This window comes from Lepus europaeus, chromosome 20, assembly GCF_033115175.1.
Source record: "Lepus europaeus isolate LE1 chromosome 20, mLepTim1.pri, whole genome shotgun sequence".
NCBI classification, from domain to species: Eukaryota; Metazoa; Chordata; class Mammalia; order Lagomorpha; family Leporidae; genus Lepus; species Lepus europaeus.
The window spans coordinates 33,817,978-33,840,818 of record NC_084846.1 but is presented as its reverse complement, the minus strand read 5'-3'; the positions used below and the strand labels follow the sequence as shown (position 1 = coordinate 33,840,818).

The window sequence follows — 22,841 nt, the reverse complement described above, 5'->3', positions numbered from 1 at the left end:
AACTCAAGTCAGGGAGAGCAGCGCCCAGAGACAAGGCCAGGTACCTCTGCCCTGATCTGCCGCATGGAGTCGCGGTCCCGCAGCGTGGCAGTGTGAGGGGTCTTGTTCACTGTGTCGAAGTCGATGGTGATGCCGAAAGCCACGCCGATCTCATCAGTCCTGGCATAGCGTCTTCCAATCGACCCGGAGGAATCATCCACTTTGTGAGACACGCTGTTCCTGGTCAGGGCTTCCGCTACCCAAAATACATGAAGAAAATTACAAACAATGGAGTAAGTCCTAGTGTCATCTAATGCTTTTTTACCTGTCTTCTAAGCTAAGAAACTTAGAAAAGAGACCAAGACAAGAGAGCAACAAGTCCTAGTTGCAAGAGAAAGAAAAATGTCAGAAGTTATGTAAATCTCTTGCTAAAGCTCAAACCTTCCCTCATCCTCCATCGCTGTGGCTGCAGGGGCAGGAGGTTAGACCAAGTCCACACCCAGGTCGACTTGTAGGAGGTGAGACCAAGTCCACACCCAAGGGGTGGTCACTCACATGGCCTCAGCAGCACAACCTGCTCCCCAGGATCTATCAGGATGCCTTCAACGCGTACAGACCTACGAGGGCCGTACCCCTGCTCAGACTCCCTGATGAAGTGGGCAGGTAACCTTCAGGCCTGGCTGTCGGGCCCTGTCATGCAGAAACACCCTGAGCAAGCACACCCTCCCAGATACAACGGCTAAAATCCCTTAGAATCACTCGTTATTCAATCTATATTTTTACTGAAATAAATGACATATTTCCTAAAATTTGGTCTACTTGGTGATGTTCCCATGGAGATTAGGCAATTGGGTTTGCTTACATAACTCCTTGACAAATGGCATGAACTCCTGGTTTTGACTCAGTGGAAGGACGGAGCATTTGAATGGAGCGACGACAGCAGGGAAACTGAAGAACTGGATGATGTTAAAAAACAAAAAAAATACAAGGCATGTTAGTTTATTAATATACAAATGTTGATGCCCCTCAGTGGGCGTCCATGCGTATTTCCACTACGCCAGGAAACGCGGTATGAAGGGCAGAATGACAGAAAAGAACCCACAGCTAAACTGGAATCAGACACAGAGTTTCAGCTCCGAATTCGAAGCCCTCCCCTCAATCTCGCCTTCTCAACCCCTGCGCTGCTGACTGCACAGGTCAGTTATATGCACAGGTTTGTTAAAAAACAGTCAAAGGGGGTGTAAGTGACACATGCATAACACAGAATTTTCTGGTTCCATATCAAAGCCCCACTCTTTCCTGTAGAGAGCACCTCAAGGATCTGTCCCCAGTTCACTCACTAACAAGGGGTAGTACCAAGCCCAAAAACCTGTCAGGCCCTTAGGGGAAGAATCTATACACTGGGATCGAGTGGAAAAGGAGGGCTTCATTAGCCCACACAGCACTGATCCAAAAGACAGAGGACAAAACAGAAACAGGTGCTCTGTACACTTACACTAAGTACAGCCCTCCAACCCGCCACCACCAACCTGTTGCTGGAACAGGTTTCTGAGTAACTCAGAAATGAGACAGCCAAGATATTCTGTGGGAGGCAAAACAGTCTACCAATTTCAGTTGGAAACGAGAGCTGAAGGCAATTCTTACGTATTTGTACAAGACGAAGGTTGGAAGGCAGGAACATGGAATTTGGAATAAACCTGTTCTACAAAACAATGAATGCCAATCAATGATGAGTATCCTGCTGGCCACCAACAAGGCCGCCTGTACCACAGAGGGCAGAGTTCTCTCCCTCCTCCATGCTATGACAATTCTATTTCATAGACGAGAGAAGCAGCAACCTGCTTCATAAGAAAGACTTTCTAAATTTTCACTGGCAATGCTTTTATACCAAAGTTAGAGGCAAATGGACCAAAGGTTTCCCACAGCCTAATCAAATTTCTCAGCTTGATGGGACTTTGGATCTAATTCATAAAACACTGTGACTAATTTATTTGTGTTCAGCCCTTATGAAGCTTCCATTAACATTTTAATTCCATCAGTATTACTAGATCCAAGGGAACAGCTAAAAGATTTTTTAAAAACCCTTTTTATTAGAAAAGCAAGCAGGAAAAGCGTGAGGTCCACCTGACCCCTGCGCTGTACGTGCATCATTGCTTCTCTGGAAGAACCCAGCCTGCAGGTGGCACGTCTGGTGCTTCGTCCAGCTTCTTACTATCGTTGGGAGAGACGAGAGCTGCACCCTCAGCGTCAGGAAGTGGAGCTGCAACTTTAGGGCAGCGATGGAAAGGCTAAGTTTTTTGGTTGCACATTACAGCAGTGTGGGTGCTGGTGAGGACGCCGTGTCCCATGCTGCAGTTCCTAGGCTTGGTGCCTGCCTCTGGCTCCTCACTCCAGCTCCTGCTAATGCGGACTCTGGGAGGCAGTGCTGGCGGCTCACACAACCAGGTTCCTGCCACCCACGTGGGAGGCCGGGATTGAGTATGGGCTCCTGGCTTTGGCCTCAGCCCAGCCCCAGCCATTGTGAGCATCTGGGGAGTGACCCCGAATGTGAGATCTGTCTCTCTTTCTCTATTTCTCAAATAAATAAAAATTAAAAAATAAAACACCAGTGTCAGGAACTCATCAGTACATTCTTCAATGTTCAATGACCCAGAAAGGATCACAGAGTTGATATCCAACATTGTATACACACCCAAGCCTTAGAATGGTCGCGTGGATGCAATTATTTCTTTCAATTAATTTGATATATGTGACCTCTCCTTCCAAATCATTCTTTGGATGGGTTTTTCTAGAAATGTATATACAAATTAAAGCAGTATAGTTTCTGCAGAGAGGAAGGTGAAGAAAGGCAGGCTGAGGAGAGTAGAGCAGAGGCAGCAGCCAAGAGGACCTCTCACCAACATCTGTCCTCACCAGAGCTGGGATACCAGGAAGGCTATGCCGCACACACCACTGCCCAACCTAGGATCTGTCCGTCTCCCACACTGGACCAGCCAGGGCTCATGCACAGCTCCCTAGGTCTCAGACACAGCGAATCAGCATCTCTGGGACAGAATCCAGGGATTCACACCTTCACCCCAAGAGAACCGCAATTTCTTGCAATTCAAAGGGCTCCCTTCAATACCTTCTCAGCTGACTCGCCCTTCCCAATTTTCTAAAAGGAGAGCACAACCAGAAACTTCCATTCCTTCCACTGGGGATACAGACAGTGCCTCAAAGAAATAGCTTCTGAACACAGAGCACCAGACAGCTAAAATAGCTTCTAAAATAGCCTGCACATCCTAAAGCCCAAATAAAATAACATGCTCAAGTTATGCCTGTGAACAGTTAAGCAAGGCTGGGTGTCCACATCACTCGTGCTCCATGGCAAGGAACAACTGATCGCCGCAGAGTCTTGTTCACGTCCTGTTTTCTGACAACTCACCGTTCTCTGTTCGTCTCCCTCCCGCACGTGGAATGTATGCTCCAGCACCGTATACATGATCCTGCCCAGGCCAAAGGACGGTTCAATTACACTCGGAACAACTTCTTCCACTACAGAAGAGATGGAAATTCAGTAACAGTCTCTCAAATGCCACGTGACCCACCACAGATGCTCTCAACAGTTCTCAGCACTAAAAATACCTTTTCTGGGTGGATTATGGCCTCTGCACATTAGGACCAAAATCAGAACATTCCTAAAAGCTACTTGCAGGCAGGAAACAGGACACCTTTCAAGATAAAGCTGGAGTAAAAAATCTTGAAATCTTGTGTTCACATAACACAAAAATGAACCGAGGTGCCTGAGCATGTCCTCCCCAACTGGTAAGCCATAAACCAGTTACACTGTCTCAACCACCGGCCTTGCCCATCCAGAGAGCAGAAAAAAATCTAGAGCTTTGATTAAGACTTTTCTAGAATTAAAAATCTACTACCATGGCTGGCAAAATTACAAATACAATCTCTGCCTGTACCAAGTACCATGATTTATGTCTGCTTTACATCTCTTATGTCTGCTACATCTCTTCCCAGGCTGAAGCTACGCCTATGGTACACGCAGGAACCACACTGATAATTGCTACTGATGACGTGCAAAGGAAGCACTGAGCACTTTCCAGGTCTAAGACAATTGACCATGACCTTGGATGGTTTACGCTTTAGGGGAAGGAAAGGAGGTAAACTAGCACTAAAAACTGACGTATCCAGGGGAGAGAGATTGTTTCCTTTGTCTATGATAAAGAATAATACTTCAGAAATATTGCCAAGTCATCCACGTCACTGTTCCGCTCATTCGAGTACAGTTCTGAGGCAGCTCTGTGATGCTGGCTACAAAGCCCCCGGCACAAAGGAGCCCCTGCTCAGCCTGGCACTGCTCAGGGAGGCCTGGCCACAAAGCAAGCAGAGAACCAGGGCATAGGCGGCCCCTCCCTGTGCTGCCACAAGCGCTCAAGCACCCACTTGCTATCCCACTTCCAGGAGCTTCATTCGATTCAGCACAAATAACCATCAGCACCCTTCACACCTGCTCCAAAATACTCACTGCCAATTCATAGAATCTGTTCTACAAAAAAAAAAAAAAAAAAAAAAAAAAAAAAAAAAAAAAAAAAAAAAAAAAAACCCACAACCCCACTTCCTTCACTTTTAAAAAAGCATGAAAGGTCACTGATCCAAATGATGTTAACAACTTCCTTTGCCAGAAAGCATGAGGGCTAAGTTCCCTCTTTTGCTTAACAAATAAAATGATTTTTCTTTAATAAGAAAAAAGGAAGTTTTAATAAAAGAGAATCTTCACATACACCTCAAGCCCCAGGAAAATCAAAGGTAGGATTATGAATTATCTTTGAGGGTGAGTATAACAGGTGGTAAAAAAGAAGAGAAGGCCCAAATGAGTGTCTCAAACACATTTATCAAATTTGTGGTGTGGCATTAAGGAATTTTTTCTCTCTCCAAATTTTCAATTAAATGGTTATATCATAAAACATTTTTTAAAAATGTAAGGACTGGGGCTGGCACTGTGGCATAGTGGGTAAAGTCACCGCCTGCAGTGCCAGCATCCCATATGGGTGCCAGTTTGAGTCACAGCTGCTCCACTTCTGATCCAGCTCTCTGCTATGGCCTGGGAAAGCAGTAAAAGATGGCCCAAGTCCTTGGGCCCCTGCACCTACATGGGAGACCTGAAAGAAACTCCTGGCTCCTGGCTTTGGATCGGTGCAGCTCCAAGCATTGTGGCCATCTGGGAAGTGAACAGTGGATAGAAGAAAACTCTCTCTTTCTCCCCAGCTCTGCCTCTTTGTAACTATGCCTTTTTTTTTTTTTTTTTTTTTTAAAGATGTATTTGAAATAGTTACACAGAGAGGAGAGGTAGAGAGAGAGAGCGAGAAAGAGTCTTCCATCCGATGTTTCACTCCCCAAATGGCCAAAACGGCCAGAGCTGCGCCGATCCCAAGCCAGGAGCCAGGAGATTCTTCTGGGTCTCCCACACGGGTGCAGGGGCCCAAGGACTTGGGCCATCTTCTACTGTTCTCCCAGGCCACAGCAGAGAGCTGGATCGGAAGTGGAGCAGCCGGGACTAGAACCGGCGCCCATATGGGATGCCGGCACTTTAGGCCTGGGTATTAACCCACTATGCCACAGTGCCGGACCCAACTATGCCTTTCAAATAAATAAATAAATTTTTAAAAAAACGCAAGGACTAATGGTTTTTTTTTAAAGTATTTTACAAGTTTACCATGTAGTGTTTTCTGGAACCTCTTCACACTGACCATGTCTTTTGTTAACTGAAAAGTTTTCCCTTCAGTTTCAATAGTGAATTCCCTACAAAAAAAAACAAAACATATTCTATATTAGTTAGAACATGTATCCCGTGCCTTAATTTTTAGACAAGTTTTACAGTCTGCTAATTTTTTTTTATTTTTATGTATAATACAATGTGTTTGATTGCCTAGAAATAATACTTGAAATTTACATTATTTCCACAGGAACAACAAATTAAGCATTATTCCAAACATGGCATCAAATAGGATTCTGGGAAAGAATCCAAAAATGTGACTTAGTTTTACAAAATTCCATAAGTGACTTAACCAAATCCCTTGCTTCTCTCACTTGGTGTAAGGTCCCAACAAGTATTGCAATGAACCAACTCATCATCTCACAGAGTGACTCTAAGATTCCCACACCCGTCCACACAAACTCTGACACTCACGTGTCAGATCAGCTTTAACAGTGCTTGATGCCAATCTGGATTACTGCAGTCACAACGTGTTCACGTCCCGAGACAGGCCCAGTTTCATGTTACCAGAGCTCAGCTGCACACAACATTCACACGATACCTGTGTCTGAGCTCACATCATGAATACCATCTTGGATTCTCTCCTTCTCCGCAGCTCAGTGCCAGGAGAGCGCCCCCCTGTGGCTGTCTCCACAGCTGTAGGGTGGGCAGCACACATTATTACATCGTGCTTGCTGCTGCCTGTGATGAGCTCGCTCCTCACCTGAATGCTTTTCACTGACTGCTTCCATTCCGCTGCTCTCTGTGCGGATGCATTAAAAGTACCATTAGAGGGGCTGGCATTGTGGTGCAGTGGACTAAACCCCTCCCTGAGACACTGGCATCCCATAGGAGTGCCATTAGGAGAGTCCCGGCTGCTCCACTTCCGATCCAGCTCCCTGCTGATGCGCCTGGGAAATCAGCAGAAGTTGGCCCAAGTAGTTAAACCCCTGCCACTGATGTGGCAGACCAGATGGAGCTCCTGACTTTGGCTTGGCCTGACCCTGGCCAGTGCAGTCATTTGAGGAGTGAACCACTGGATGGAAGATTTCTCTATCTCTGCCTTCCAAGTAAATAAATCAATCTTAAAAAACAGAAAAGTACCAATACATACAGTGTCATATGTATTTTCTCTGAGCACAGTCCAGGGTAGGGTAGGCATATAAAAAAAGCTTTAAGAACTGCAATTAGCATGGAAGACAACCATTATTTGAGAATACAGAAACCTCCCTTTCTTGTGAATAATGACATCTAACTAGTGATAAAATTATGTCCATTTTTAATGGGTTTTGATGTCATTTTAGCATAAATGTTAATTCTGGAAGACCAGAAATGTTTTAAAATTTTCCTACTGAGTGAATAATCCTAACTTCAACTTGAAAAAGCTCACCTTATATGAGTTTTTCCAACAAACATATAGAAACACACAACCATCATGGCCCCAAAGGCTCCCTGGGACTCCCCTCTGTCAGCCCCCACTCCCAGTCCATCAGGGATCTGCTTGCCATGCCTGGAGCTGAGCAGCACAGCATCTGCTGTGTACGGCTTCCGTCACGTGGTCTAAAGCTACGACAGGGGTTGGCATTGATCTTTCTGCAAAGGGTCAGATGTGAAATGTTTCAGGATTTGCAGGCCATATGTAGTCTCTCATATTCTTTGGAGGCTTTTGTTGAAAATACAAAAATCATTCTTACTGGGAATCTCCCAAGAACATTACAATAGGCAGTTCAAGGGAACTTTTAAAAACGTGTACTCCAGTTATCAGACTGCTTTATTAAAGGCAATGGGGTTGATCAGTAGTGTCTATATCTTCCAATTCTTATTGATTTTTGTCCGCCTGCTCCATCAGTTACTGAGAGAAAGGTACAGAAATCTTCATTTGATTGTGAGTTTGTCTTTTTCCTTCCACCTACTAACTGCACTTTGTATAATCAGAGGCTATGCTTTTGATAAACTCACCCCTTATCCTCATGAAGCACTCCCTTTGCTCCTGGTAACTGTCCTTGTTCTCAAATTTATTTTCTCTGATGGTAAACACTGTCTGAGATGAACCGAATTAACATTTTTCAGGAAAAAAGTCTTTGATCCTTTTACTCTTGCACCTACTTAGGAATTACAACGACAAAGATTTCCCTGTACAATACCATTTAACTGTGTCTTGAAATTTTTAAACAGTTGGACAATCAACGCTATCGGTTCCAGTGTTTAGCTCATTGTAACTCTTACTAGTTCTGACTTTAAATTCACCGCCTGGCCAGCGCCGTGGCTTAACAGGCTAATCCTCCGCCTTGCGGCACTGGCACACTGGGTTCTAGTCCTGGTTGGGGCGCCGGATTCTATCCCGGTTGCCCCTCTTCCAGGCCAGCTCTCTGCTATGGCCCGGGAAGGCAGTGGAGGATGGCCCAAGTGCTTGGGCCCTGCACCCCATGGGAGACCGGGAGAAGCGCCTGGCTCCTGGATTCGGATCAGCGAGATGCGCCGGCCACAGCGGCCATTGGAGGGTGAACCAACGGCAAAAAGGAAGACCTTTCTCTATGTCTCTCACTATCCACTCTGCCTGTCAAAAAAAAAAAAAATTCGCCGCCTCACTAGTCATTCTCCATCTGTCCCGTTTGTTCTTTGTTCCTTTTCTCTGTTATCTTCTTCTGGAGTATTTTTTATTATTCTATCTTATTTCCAATATTGGTTTATTCGTGATACTCCTTTGCTTGCTGTTTTCCCAGGTGAATGCTCTGGAGCTTGTTCCTGCCTTTTTCAACTCATCACAGCCCACCTCTTAACAGTGTCACACTTCCCAGACGGCCGTGCCCAGGTCTTGGCTCCGCCCCCTGGGTTGCTGACAGCACACGTTTTACTTCTGCACCTTTCTGCAGAGGAGTCTCCTGGACATGAGGTCTCGATCTTCTATCTGTCTGCAAGCATTCCTCTTATTTTTGAAATATATTTTTGTTGGGTTCAGGATATTTGCCTCTGAGCATGTTAAAGATTCCACTGCAGTGTACTGTGCTGTGGGCTTGCATAGTTTCTGAGAATTCCAACGGTTGTCATCTTTGTCCACTTCTACGTGGTGAGCCCCTTCCCCTGCCTACACATGGCTTTCTTTGTCTCATCCTCTCTGGGGCCCAGCGTCTGGAAGGTGGGGTCACAGCCTCGTTAAATCAGGAAATTTTTCAGCTCCCGCACTGTCTGCTGTTCTTCCTGGACGCCTGCACGCGGCCCCACAGGACGTCCTACCCCACGCTCCTTCAGACCAGGCTTCACTTCAGTCTCTACGGCTGTGTCACGGTCCATCCTCTGCAGTGACGCTCTCCCGCGACACTGTCCCTTCAGCCATCCCACTCGGTTCTCTTCTATCCATCTGGCAGCCCTCACCCTGCAGGCGCACATGAAGCGCATCCACGGTACTATTCTCACAGCCTTACCAGTGGTCATTGCGTTTGGTTTTTCTGCTGACTGTTCCCCTTGTTAGTGCTAGATTTTACTATACTCCTTTAAAGGCCTCTTACTGCTTTTATATTTACGTTTTAAAGTTCTAGAGTACTGCAAACCTCCAAAAAGCAGCAGTGACTTGTGAGGACATGCAGCTTCATCATCTTGAGCGAGCTGCCGCCTCTCAGAGAGTTAACTAAAAAGTAGATCTTTATATAGTCCACTTCGAATCTATTTCCACGCTATCGTGTCAAAAACCACAGCAGACGGTTCTTTAAATGTGGCCAAGAGGCAGTGCTCACCTGCAAAAAATTCCTGAACAAACTGACCTCACTCGAACTGTTGGAACCAGGCAGACAAGGCGTATCTGAGGGAGCACACACAAGGCAACACCCCAAATCTTACCCTTTCTCACGCAAGAGCGCCTCCATCTCCGTGACGTAGCACTCATCACAGACGGCAAGGTACTCCATCACCAGCTTGGCGTCCTTCTTGTAAGCCTTCCCTATTGCTCCCTTATTGGGTTCAAACTGGACAACATGAACAGTTTTGTAGGAAGTAGTCAAGGAATCCAAACACAGAGCACTGCCTTGGTGTTTTAGAAAACAACCTGTCATCAGGGAAAACCACCCCCGTTCCCACCAGCACCCCAGATCCTGCTAATGCTGACACACACTCATCAGCAGACATGTTCCAGTTGCGGTGCAGTCAGAGGGATATTGTCTAACTAGCAATCTAACCCCATCCACGACCTAAAGTTATGGTAACAATTTCATTTCTAAAATGCCCAACACAACAAAATCTATTTCCTGTCCCTAGCCTAGCTCTAAGAAACCAACTCACAACCTCACTGCTGGTATTAAACAAGAAAAAATTCTATGTGCTGATTTATACATCAACTGAGCAAAGTTATTATTTCACTTATTATAAAATGACACTCATCTTTTAAAGAAAAAGCATTTGCCTGCTACCCTTTATTTGAGGAGCATGTAGGTAGGTACAGGTGTGGATAAATGGAGTTCAGAAATGGCTGAGAAAAGTGGCTCGAGGCAGGCCAAACAATGGGCACCTGCCAGGCACAAGACAGTCCAGGAGAGAAGCCGTGAAATGGTGAACAGGCCTGCAAAGTGCAACCACTACATCCAGAACATCTTAGTTTGCTCACAGAACAAGACAGAGCTGGATTCATACTTTAGTTTGGTCCCGAGTGTTTGGAGTGTCCAGAAAGGATATGGGCTCTTTCAGAGGCTTCTCAGCTACCAATGGGACTTTGGTGGCTCGGGCATGACAGGAGAGGTCATAACAGGAACGGTCGGCACACCCAACAATTTCAATCCAGCCCTAAGAAGACATAAGAGATCAGAGCATTTATTACTTACATTCAGTTCACTCAAAACTACACATGGACTCTAACTCAGGTATTCCAGGATACTTCAACTATCCAATCTCCATTCAAACCTTATCAGTACAGGAAATAGAAATATTTTGTACATCAGGAGGCTGACAAGCCTGTAAAACCCAATTCACACTGCGCATCAAGCAGTCTTATTTCCCAGAGAGACAGACATTGCCATACTGAGGCTGTGGGGTCAACTAGTATATCCCAGGAACCCAGACAAGACTTGTGGATCTGATTCAAATTGGTCGGCAGGATTCAGAATGAACTGTGTTGGATAAAGGGCCTACTGCTGTCACCACTGGACGCCAGATGACTGACAGAACACACTCCTCAGCTGGCCACACACGGGCATTAGTGCCCCATCACTTTCTCTACTGAACCAAAGAGCAGGAAGTAAAGAGTGGGTAAAGATTAAGTCACAAGACAAAACTAAGTAGCAGCATGATGACCACATTTGTGTCAGGTTTTACTTCTTGATAACACATAAACTACTCAGACACCTGAGGGCTCTTTGTATCATGCAGGGCACAACGAGATGATGGCCATCTGTAACAGCAAGAAGACCAACCGACCACATGTGGTTGGCAGAGCTGAAAATACTAGTTGGCCCTTTAGAGCCAAGGCTAGTCCATCTCCAGCACAGGGGAGAGCCATGAAACACTTCTGGGAGGCACAAGGGGGGAGGTTTCACTTCATCAGAGTGATGAAGTGACTATATCAGAGTCTTCAGAACTGTCTTTTTCTTTTTTCTTACAAAAGGGAGCCATTGCTTTTTAGTATGACGAATTTTTATTTTTTAAAAAAGTGAATCCATAAAAATCCGCTCCAGAAAGTGAAAGCCAGGGTGTGTGGGAGCAGAGTGAGCTGAGCGAATCTGTCTACATGGATACAGCCGAATCTAACAACCCAGAACTCCATCTGGGTCTCCTACATGGGCGGCAGGGATCCAAGTACTTGGCCCATCATCCACTGCTTCCCAGGCACACTAGCAGGGAGCTGGATCAGAAGCAGAGGAACTGGAATTCCAACCAGCATTGATGGGGGATGCAGATGTCCCAAGAAATGGCTTAACCCACTGCACTGAATTTTTATTAAATACATAGAATTTGAGAAAAGACGGTTCCTAAATAGGAGATGAGAATCGAGTAGTCTACCAAATAGCACTTAAAGCTGAGAACCACGATGTTCTCACTCAACCCCATGCCCCATGCCCCTCAACCAGTAACACTCCACCCCTCTCCCTCCCTTCTCCCTCAACTTCGAGAAGCTGTCTACATCTACAAAAGACTCTGGACACAAAGAGTAGCCCCTTCCTTTCAGGAAGGCAGGGGACATCTGTTTTTTATCATTTGCTCAGGAAAAGATCTCCTGTCTCTTCTCTTGTTCTACTCTGACATAACACACCCCAAATATCCATGTTTCTAAGTTTGATATCCATGTTTCTAAGCCCACAGCATGAAAAACACACAGTCAAGACCACTGCACACTACTCACGTAGGATGTTTTGGATTCGGCATCCCAGCAGTCACAGGCGTAGTGGGCCATCTCGTTCTCCATGTGCTGGCGGAAGCGGAGTTTCTCTGGAGACACGCCAACCTTGGTGAGGTAGAGGTAGATGCGGCCAATGAAGTAGCCTAACACTGAGTTGTTAATCACACCCTGAGGGCATCAGGAGGCAAGCACAGAGGAAGGGGAAACACGGTTAATGCTTCTGAAAACAAAGTACCACTTCCCACTGAGTTACTCATAATCTCCTAAAAAAAAATTCCAAACACTAAGTACACTATATTTTCCTGCTTCTGGAAGAATTTCAAACACTCAAAATGTGCCCTCAGTTATCTTTAAAGGGTTACTGTCAAGCTAACAAGGTGACAACCACGGAGTTATTCACGCATCTGTTCAGCATCCTCACTGGACCAGTAAGTTCAGCCCTGCAGCTCCCACCTCCAAACCTGACAGCACTGAAAACGACAGTTGTGACCACTACCCTGAATTAGCAAAAGGACAGACATGTCAGGAAGAGTCTAAGGTCTTCCTACACAGTGAGACGTGTGAGCCCCACGAGGTCCCTGGAATGACAGCTTCAGCACTGGAAGATCTAGGAAACCTCCCAGCCGTTCTCCCACCCGCCACGGGATCTCCTTAGCAAAATGGCTGACAAGTGTCCACCTGCATCTTCCGGAGTATTTTCAGGGCCAGGAAGCTCTCTGCTTCCCAGGGCAACTTGGTCTACTCCTAAGCAGCAGCTATATTCCAAGTTTCCAAACACTCATTTCTCCAAACATTTAGGGATTCTGTGACCTGTAAACCCATCTCCCGATTGCCATGGGCAATACAGAACTTAAACTGCAGAAAGCATGCTTTCTCAGAATCAAACTCTGTCTCCCCCAGTGCTGAACACATCGCTAAAAGTGGAATCAGTAAGGCACAGTTCAAACCAAGAACTATTTTCCTAGTGCTTGGTCAGACAATTTTTTTCATGTTATCTCCGGTGGCTCAGAAATTGTGATATTCAGGAGATACTCTCCCACTATAATATTACTGTAGAATAAATTCTGTATAAAAATAAACACAGTCTGCAACACAAAATGGCTGCTAAAATAATGCACTGTGTCATCCAAGCCGCACAGAGGTTAGCGCCGCAAGCCCTGGCTGGCACTGCCATCTACCCCACGCCTGGAATCGTACCTGTTCCACAGCGTCCCCCAGGCGCATTCTCCGAGCAGACTGCCCGCTGACCTGGGCTTTCGCAGAATACAAACACAGGTGGAGATCTGCTACATTCTGGAACTTGGGGTGGTCCTTCTCATTGGGGTCTACAAAGTGCTCGATTTCTGCCATCGTGAATTCCCTGAAAGCAAAAACACAAGGGGATAAACCCCCACGCTCAGCTTCAACAAGCAATAAACAGGGCCCCCGCTTCCTAATGCATTCCACACTGCAAAGGCCCAGACCCAGAAGTCTCTTCCCTAGAAGGAAATGGGCTGCTAAGGGAATGGGCAAGAACAGTTCAGATTAGGGTTGTTGTCTTTAAACATATTAATGAAACTTTACTACTCGCTATTTACACACAATGAAACCTCTCTCAAACATCTGTTCCTCCCATCTAGCCATATCCACAAAGATGGCAGCTTTCAATGGAAAATAATTTCTGGAAAGCAGATTAACACCATTTTTAAATGTCACACACACACACACACAAAGAAATGATACTAAATAGTGACAAATAAAATGGTTTTCTCTGAAGCATTAGCAGGCCTTTATAAATTCTATACTAAATGAAGTTCCCGATATTTACTTTTAAGCGAAAGGAAAATTAAAAGTGAATTAAAATGGCTCTTTAGCTTTGAGAGCAGCTTGATTACTTCATTTTTACGGCAATGAATAAGTAAATGATTGATAATGGCACCAGACAGCTGGTTTCTTTGGAGCAGGAGCTTCTTAAATGAAGTGTTATTCAAGGCCAAGGACAGCAGGCCTGAAGTGAACAAGCTAACATCAAGCTAACTGCATAAAGACAGAATCAACATGCACAGAGTAATGGCTTTCCTAAGAGAGTTCTCTGAACAGCAATTTAGTAGCTACTGGTGGGGGAAATGGTTTAAGTTAATTTTATGAGTCAAAATCAAATCTCTCTTAAAAAAAAAATCACACTGGCTGGTGCACTTCCATCATTATCTCAGATGTTTCTGAAGTAATAAAAATTGCTTCCAGTGGGTCCTGAAAACACATGAATGCACTGTAAATGAGCTTCAATTTTTAAATTTTATTTTTTAATGGTCTCTCTTATTGGGTCCTACAGTGCCTGGGTTTTAATTGTCTCTCAACAAACATCAAGCAACTTCTTGTACACAGAAATGTCAGAGGTCTGTTCTGACTTAGCTCACCATGGCCAGCAACTGAACCTCTGTCATTTAGGGTAGTGAATGAATGAAAGGCCCTGCTCAGAACCCCAAAAAAGCTAAAGCCCTTCCATCTGTTTTGTCAAGAAATCACCTTGGTGACTACAGTTAATAACACTGAAATTTTCTGAGTGTTCTCACCCCTAAATAAAGAGGGAACTAGGTGAAGTGATGGATTACATCAATGAGCTTGACTTGACTGTGGTAATCATTCCATAATATATACACACATCAAAACCTCACATTGGGGGTTAACATGCAGGTTAAGCAGGACTCCTGCCTCCCCTTTCCATCCAGTTTCCTGCCAACGCCCGCCCAAGGAGGCAGAGGATGATGTTCCAAGCAGGGTCCCTGCCACCTCTGTGGGAGACCCAGACAGAGTTCCTGGCTCCTGCCCTTGGCATCTGTGGAGTGAACTAGCAGAGAGAAGAAAATGTCTCTGTCTCTCTTTGATTCTCAGTGTGTGTTATTCTGCTTTTCAAACAAAGACTAATCACCTGATAACTCTGTCATCAAGAACTCACAGCCCTGAACAAACCTGTCCGAGTCCCACCCCGGAACAAATCACGAGGCGGCCGGCTCATGAAAGAATAAGTGGATTTCTGGTCGGAAACTGGCAGTGCTGCTCTGCAAAACCTGCCAAAATCCACACAGGACACGGAAGTGACACCAAGGAACAAACTGTCAGACTAAACAGCCGTGGGCCCCTCCCAGCAAGCCCCTGGGGTCACCCTCTGCTCCAGCCTGGCTTCTCGCCTGACCGCTTCCCTTCTGCAGGCCTGAGAGTCTGCTTTAGGTCTCGGTTCTTTCCACCTTCCCACAGCTGCTCTATCGATGGGAATCCTCTGCGCCAGGCTGGCTGTAGACAAGGCCAGCCTTACACACCTCCCTGGGATTGGGATGCCTGCTCGCTGGTCACAACCGCAACACGGGAAACCAAGACAGACAAGCCCAGACCCTGGGGAGTGAAACAGCCTGGAATCTGGGAGGGTCTCCCTGTTAGGACACCTGGTGGAAGTTCGATCACTTCATCATCCTACGCAGAAGCCCCACAGGTTCTCCACGCTGTGCAGACTCCTTCCTAACCATAGCTTCAAGCTGGGTCAGGACGCAGAGGCAGCGTGGGGACCAACAAGACCAGGCAGGCCCTGTGGGTGCTTTGAAGTCGAGTCAGTGTCTGGCTTAGGCTGTGGCCCAAATCTGACTACAGTGAGGAAGAACAGAGGACAAGGTGGGATGCTGGGGCTGGGAGAATACGTTTACAGCCTAATGAAGCTCAGTGTGGCCACACAATCTACTTTTATACGGAACTTATTACTCCAAGAGATGAGAGCAGAAAGAAAACGTAGAAAAATCACAAAAAGCTCAAGTCATGGTAAGTTTCTAAAGAATAGTGGAACTAAACTAAAACCAGCTTCCCACGCATTCTTGGTCACATCAGACAAAATAGGGCATTAGGAGACAGGGAGTGTCTGTACTTGAGTAGGGGACAGGCTTGCTGGCTGGCCTTCTAGGACCTCCAAATTCTGGAAGCTGTGTCCAGAACACCAACTTACTGAAACAGCCTCAGCCCAAATCCAGCAACGCGGTGTCCACCGGACACCCAGAATGAGCCTCCCCCATCACCATCACCATCACCATCACCATCACCATCACCATCACCATCACCCCAGCCCAGCCCAGCCGCACTTACACACAACACCACTCCCAGAACTTCCTCAGTTCAGACTACCAGGATCTTACCATCCTCAAACACAGGAGAAAGGAAAAAGATAAATCGGGAGGAGTAAGAAACCCAAGGTCTTTTCTAGCCTCCTTCCTTGCCCTGAAAATTAACTTTGGTCATTCCAAACTGCCTGCGTCTGAGAGATTATATGTGCAGATTACAACTGTAAAAATTCTTTACAGAGAAGATAAAAACCAACCCATAATTAGGATTACAAACCAGAAATTTTTCAAAATAACAAGCTTTCATTTCCCATTCGGTGCCCACTTTACAGAAGTAACATGTGCAGTACCTGACTCGGATCAACCCAGATCGAGGGGAGATCTCATTTCTAAAAGAATTTCCAATCTGGGCAGCAGCAAAAGGCAGCTTCCCTTGGTTGAATTCCAAAAGTCGTTTGAAATTCAGGAAAATCCCTTGTGCAGTTTCTGGCCTCAAGTACCTATAAATTTAAGTAAATAATTCTGTTACAAAGAAAGATTATACTGTCCACCAAACCTGAAATTCCACATACAAATTCTAGAAGTATACCAATTTCCAACAAGGCTTTTCATGCTCTAAAACAAAGTTTTAGAAATAGATATTTTACTCAGTGGCAAACAATCTCATAACAAGTATTAAAAAATTTATTAAGTGGGGTGGGCATTGTGGCACGTGGTTAAGCTGCTGCCTATGATGCCAACATCCCATATGTGAGCCAGTTCAAGTCCCAGCTGCTCCAGTTTTGATCTAGTTCCCTGCTAATGAGCCTGGCAAAGTACTTGGGGTCTTGCCATCCACATGGGAGACCTGGAGAGAGTTCCTGGCTCCTGGTTTTAGCATGGCCCAGTCTCAGCCATTGTGGCCATTTGGGGAGTGAACCAGTGGACGGAAGGTCATTCTTTCTCCCTCTCTAACTGCCTTCAATTAAATACATAAATTGTTAAGGAAGGAAGGAAGGGAGGGAGGGAGGAAGGAAATGGATCAACTGGTATGGCAACACTGCTGTTAGCAAAGGGATTTTTCTTATTTATTCCAGTGGTCAAAACACAGTATCTTACACAGTGCCAGTAAGATCAAACCAATCTGGTATCTTATTAAAATAATGCTATAACTAGGAGACATTATGGTCATGGATTTTACATTTCATTATTTCTCTTCATCCATCTTCACTTTCTGTGTTAGCACTTTTTAAAATTCCTCCTTCACAGCGCTGATACTTCTTATACAAGCCATTTTAATAGCTTCATTTCATAAATAAATACTGAGTGATACATACCCAGGCATGTTTCCTCCAGGCCCAATGAAGGTCTTGAACATTAAGTTAAAAGGTACTGGAGCAGACAGATCATTTCCAGTCGTGGGGGACTTTACATTATAGTTCACAAAAAGATCCCCAAGTTCTTGCTGTCCATAGTTGTCAAGCTAAAGGGTATGTCAAGAAAATAGTGTTAAAGAAAAGAGAAAAGAAGGCCTAAAATAGAGCACGGAATCCACCCATCCTTACAACTCACACAAAATTTAAGAATATCAGCATCAACCTAACCTTCAGGATATCCATATTAAAACCATGACACACTTGCCATTTACCAGTAGAGTTCGGAATACCTGCTTGGAACCAGCCTAAAACTCACATTCACCAACTCAGAATGAAAGATAAAAACAACCCACACTTCTTGTTCAATTCTGATAGCTACTGGGTGGCAATGATCTAAAATCATCTAAGTTTTCAAAGCTGACTTTTATCACTGCACAAATTTGAGAGTCAGGTGCACTCTCTTGCCTGCTGGTGAGATGAGCACATCACTTTCCTGTACCACTAGATTGGAAGGCAGAAGGCAGAAGCCATGTCTTACTCATCTCTGTGTTTTCCAGGGCACTGCACCTTCTACACACTGATGACCGACTGACCAGTATGAAACCCTGTAAAATGATGTATACCCTCCAGTTCAAGAATTTCAAAAGCTGATGACAAATCCACTTTTCAAATGAATAAATTTTACTTTATTTTGAAGATTTATTTATTTATTTGAAAGTCAGAATTACAGAACAAGAAAGATATATCTTCCACCTGCTGGTTTACTCCCCAGATGGCTACAATGGACAGGGCTAGGCCAGGCCAATGCCAGGAGCTCCATCAGAGTCGCAAACAAGGGTGACAAAGGCCCCAGCATTTGGGTCATCTTCCACTGCTTTTCTCAGGTGCATCAGCAGGGAGCTGGATTAGAAGTAGAGCAGTTGGGACATGAACTGGCACCCATATGGGATGCTGGTGTGACAGGCGATGGCATTATCCACTATACCACAATGCCAACCCCACCAAATAAATAAAATAAATTTTTAAAACAAAAAATAAATAAAAAGCAATCAACTCACATTAACCACGGATTTCAATGAACAGTTTTAAAAATTAAGACTTCTGGTTCTATTTCTAAAAAATGCCTAGGGAGAATTCCTAAAATACCATATTTCATACCATTACTCAGGAGACTGGATCTATGGGGAAGTGTCCCCAGGGCATCCAAGGTACAAACACCACACATATGAGCTGGGCTCCCTTTTAGAAGACAAAGCTACAGAGCCAGAGAGCATCACTCTTTCCCATGCTAAGTAACGAGTATGTACTGCTTTTCGGTAGAGGGAACAACAAACAAAGAATTCAGGCAGAAAATGATTTAGAGGACAGACAGGAATCAAAACCCTCACACAAATTAAGCAACAGCTAACAAAATCACAGCTGCATTTACCTTTTGACCTAGCAATCTCATTTCTAGAAATCTATTCTAAAGCTACAGTAACAAAAATATGAAAAGATACAAGCACAAAGCTACTCAGTGCAGCACTATCTGTCATGGTGAAGACGGGACACAGCCCAGATGTCCACCAATGGGAACTTGTTATAGAAATGACATCCTCAGAAGGCAGAGCTCTGCAGCTGTCAAAGGGAAGGAGGTCCATTGTCATATGCTACCATGGAGCACGCCTGAGACACTGCTATGTGAGATCCCCACAGTGCAGGAAAGTGCTAGGGGACGCTACCACTTACCTAGAAAGTGGACATGCAAACGTGTGTTTGTTACCCATGTCTTTGTTTATGTATTCCAATAAACAAAGAGAAAGTTCTTTTGTTTCAAGTTAAAAATTGCTTACCCATGGGATAGGAAGGAATATGGTGGAGGGAAGAGACACATCATGGTCTGCTCAAATAGCCTTGTTTTTTAGATTTGACTTTGAAACTATGAAATGTAACTTGCAGCAGCCATTTGGTTAAGCAGTTAAGACACATGTTAAGATGCTTGCATCCCGTATCACAGTACCCGGACTCATAACCACCTCCTGCTCCCGACTCCAGCTTCTTGTTAAAGCAGACCCTGGAAGGTAGCCGGGAGGGTTCAAGCAATTGGATTCCTGCTACCCATACAGGAGACCTGTACTGAATTCCTGGCTCCCCCTGGTTTGCCCTCAGCTTAGCCCTGGCCATCCCGAGTATTTGGGAAGCGAATCAGTAGATGGAAGTTTTCTCTCCCTCTCAGTCTCTCTGCCTCCCAAATAGGGAGAGAGAGAGAGAAAGAAAGAAAATCTGACATAATACTTAAAAATATGAAACTTTAAAAATTAAACTAAAACAAAATACAGGAACTCTATACTGAATTGGTGTACTAACTATTCAGAGGGGGTGACTACAAGTAGCTTCAACAATTATGTCACTGTGACTGCACAACACCAGTGTATCCAAACAAAAAAAAAAATTCACATTATTGATGGAGTGGGTATTGCTATTCTGAGACCATTAACGTATTCAGTGGGGATAAGATTTATCAGTAATTATGCTGATGCTGCTGAAAACTAAGATTTTTGTATAAGTGAAATAGATTTAAGATGAATGAAGTAACAAATAAACCCAACTTTAACTAGAAGTATCACTATTAGATCATGATGATTTTATCTTTTAAAAAACACCAAGCTCTTAACTCAGTCTACTGAAAAAAGACCTAAAGCCAATGACCAATTAACACCCTGCCCCATCTACTGAGGACCAGAGCTCCTGGGAGGGATGCCTGGTTCCAAGTCTGGCCCAGTCCCTGGCACTGCAGGCATTTGGAGAATGAACCAGCAAGGTAGAAGAATCTCATATAATATATAAATACATATATTTGTTTTTAAGTTTAAAAGATTTTAGATGTTTAAGATTTAAGAAGTTTAAAGATCATTTTAAAAACTGGCACATCTAGAGATGGATCAGCAAAAACAGAGAAGAGAAACAAGAGAATTAATTCTGAGCTATTAAATCCATGTAACAGGAACAATGCTCTTTCTACCTCAGAAGGTGAATCAGTGCCCTTTAATGAAGCTATCATGCTTCCTAAAGCTAAAAAGGCACCATAGGCACCAGCAGGTGCACAAAATGTTATTATGTGCAGAAACAATGCATGGGTGTTGGGTCACTGAATCCATCAGGGCTCTAAGTATTATACCATTTCCTATGGGTCTCTTGGTTTTTATTGAGGATCATACTGACAGCTGTTGTAGGTATGCTTGTGTGTGTGTGTGTGTGTGTGTGTGTGAGAGAGAGAGAGAGAGAGAGAGAGAACATAAATATCTAATATGGCAAATCAAAAAACTGATTGCCCTTCTAGAGCATGGAACAGAAAGCCAGTGCTCCAATTAGAAATTATAACTTATCAAATCAACGTGTTACTTTCCAATTCTGACAGTTTACTAGGAAATGATTGACACTGTTAAGATCAAGGACAGAGATACATAAAACCTTAGTAAGTCTGAAAGTCTGCAAGCAAACAGAGGGTTTAGTGGTAATTCGTCATTTTCATTTCTTCTTTCTAATAAAGGTCATGTCTTTGGAAATGGAAAGAAGTGAGATGAATGGATGGCTGAAACAGCATCAACATACAAGAAACTATTTTCTAAACCATGAGAAACAATACTAAAAGCAATGAGCTTTTCAAGCAGGGGATAAAACATATTTCACAAAAGAGCAAAATAAATTGGCAGATGATTCAACATCTAAATTAAGAAAGCTTTCAATTTAAATGAAGGAGAAAATTTCTAAGCTAATTCTGGAAAGCTAGACACCACAGAGAAAAATCAGCTTCCTACTAATACAGGCCCTGGGAGGCAGTGGTGGTGTCTCAACAATTGGGTTCTTGCTACCCACCACATGGCAGACCTGGCCCAAGTTCCCAACTCCTAGCTTCTGGCATCTGGGGAATGAACCAACAGACAGCTCACCCAACTGTGCTTGCTTTCTCTCTCTGCCTCACAAATGGATAATTTTTTTTTTAAATGGGGGGGGGGGGAGGGTGGCATTAGAGCACAGCAAGTTACGCTGCCACCTGAGATGCTGGCATCCCATATTGGAGCACCAATTCAAACCCAGCTGCTCCTCTTCTAATCTAGCTTTCTTCTAACGTGACTGAGAGGAGAGCAGAAAACGGCCAAAGTGCTTGGGCCCCTGCCACATACATAGGAGCCCCAATGGAGTTTCTGGCTTCTAGCTTCAGCCTGGCTATGGTGGTCATTTGCAGAGTAAAGCAGTAGATAGAAAATCAATCAATCAATCAATTAATCTCTCTCTTTCTCTCTAGCTGTCTTTCAAATAAATAAATTTTTAGTAAGAAAAAACCAAACAGGGCAATAGTGGAAAGTATCCAGTAATTTCCCAAGGAAAAAAGCAAACATTTGGCCGGCGCCATGGCTCAATAGGCTAATCCTCCACCTTGTGGCGCCGGCACACCGGGTTCTAGTCCTGATCGGGGCACTGGATTATGTCCCAGTTGCCCCTCTTCCAGGCCACCTCTCTGCTGTGACCCGGGAGTGCAGTGGAGGATGGCCCAAGTCCTTGGGCCCTGCACCCGCATGGGATACCAGGAGAAGCACCTGGCTCCTGCCTTCGGATCAGCGAGGTGCTCAGGCTGCAGCGTGCCGGCCGCGGCAGCCATTGGAGGGTGAACCAACAGCAAAGGAAGACCTTTCTCTGTCTGTCTCTCTCTCACTGTCCACTCTGCCTGTCAAAAAAAAAAAAGCAAACATTTAAGAGATGAGCCTTAGTGGACCTCTTGACTAAACATGGTATTACTGAAATGTACTTCGCTTAAATGGAACAGCTGAAGAAAAGGTCAGAGTCCTGCAATATATACCTGGACAGGTGCATCTTCCTGGAGAAGTTCATCATATTCTTTTTATTTATCTGAAAGGCAGATTTACAGAGAGGGAGGGAGGGAGATCTTCCACCTGCTGGTTCACTCCTCAAATGGCCACAGCAGCCGAGCTGGGCCAGGCTTGAACCAGGAGCCAGGAGCTTCATCCAGGTCTCCTACGTGGGTACAGGAGCCCAAGGACTTGGGTCATTTTCTGCTGTTTGCCCAGGCACCCTAGCAGGGAGCTGGATCAGAAGTAGAGCAGCTGGGATTTGAACCAGTGTCCATATGGATGTCAGTGTTGCAGGCGGCAGCTTTATCCACCTCGCCACAATGCCAGGCCCCTTCATATTCTTATAGTAGTCTGTGACTCAAAAAGGGTAAAAACCATTTCTTTTTTTTTTTTTTTTTTAATTTTTGACAGGCAGAGTGGACAGTGAGAGAGAGACAGAGAGAAAGGTCTTCCTTTTGCCGTTGGTTCACCCTCCAATGGCCGCCGCGGTAGCGCGCTGCGGCCGGCGCACCG

General features: G+C 44.8%; 1 protein-coding gene across 1 annotated transcript in view; it reads right to left on the bottom strand.

The window, feature by feature from the left end:
• The window catches only part of GARS1 (glycyl-tRNA synthetase 1), a 41,168-nt gene that overhangs the window by 1,364 nt on the left and 16,963 nt on the right, over positions 1–22,841 (bottom strand). The window contains exons 7-16 of the mRNA XM_062179297.1: positions 17,440–17,585; positions 16,474–16,623; positions 13,242–13,404; positions 12,048–12,212; positions 10,388–10,495; positions 9,560–9,705; positions 5,687–5,772; positions 3,404–3,513; positions 842–935; positions 45–235 (exon numbers count right to left, since the gene is read on the bottom strand). Coding sequence (XP_062035281.1) covers positions 45–235; positions 842–935; positions 3,404–3,513; positions 5,687–5,772; positions 9,560–9,705; positions 10,388–10,495; positions 12,048–12,212; positions 13,242–13,404; positions 16,474–16,623; positions 17,440–17,585 — 1,359 coding nt within the window. The remainder of the gene's footprint in view (positions 1–44; positions 236–841; positions 936–3,403; positions 3,514–5,686; positions 5,773–9,559; positions 9,706–10,387; positions 10,496–12,047; positions 12,213–13,241; positions 13,405–16,473; positions 16,624–17,439; positions 17,586–22,841) is intronic.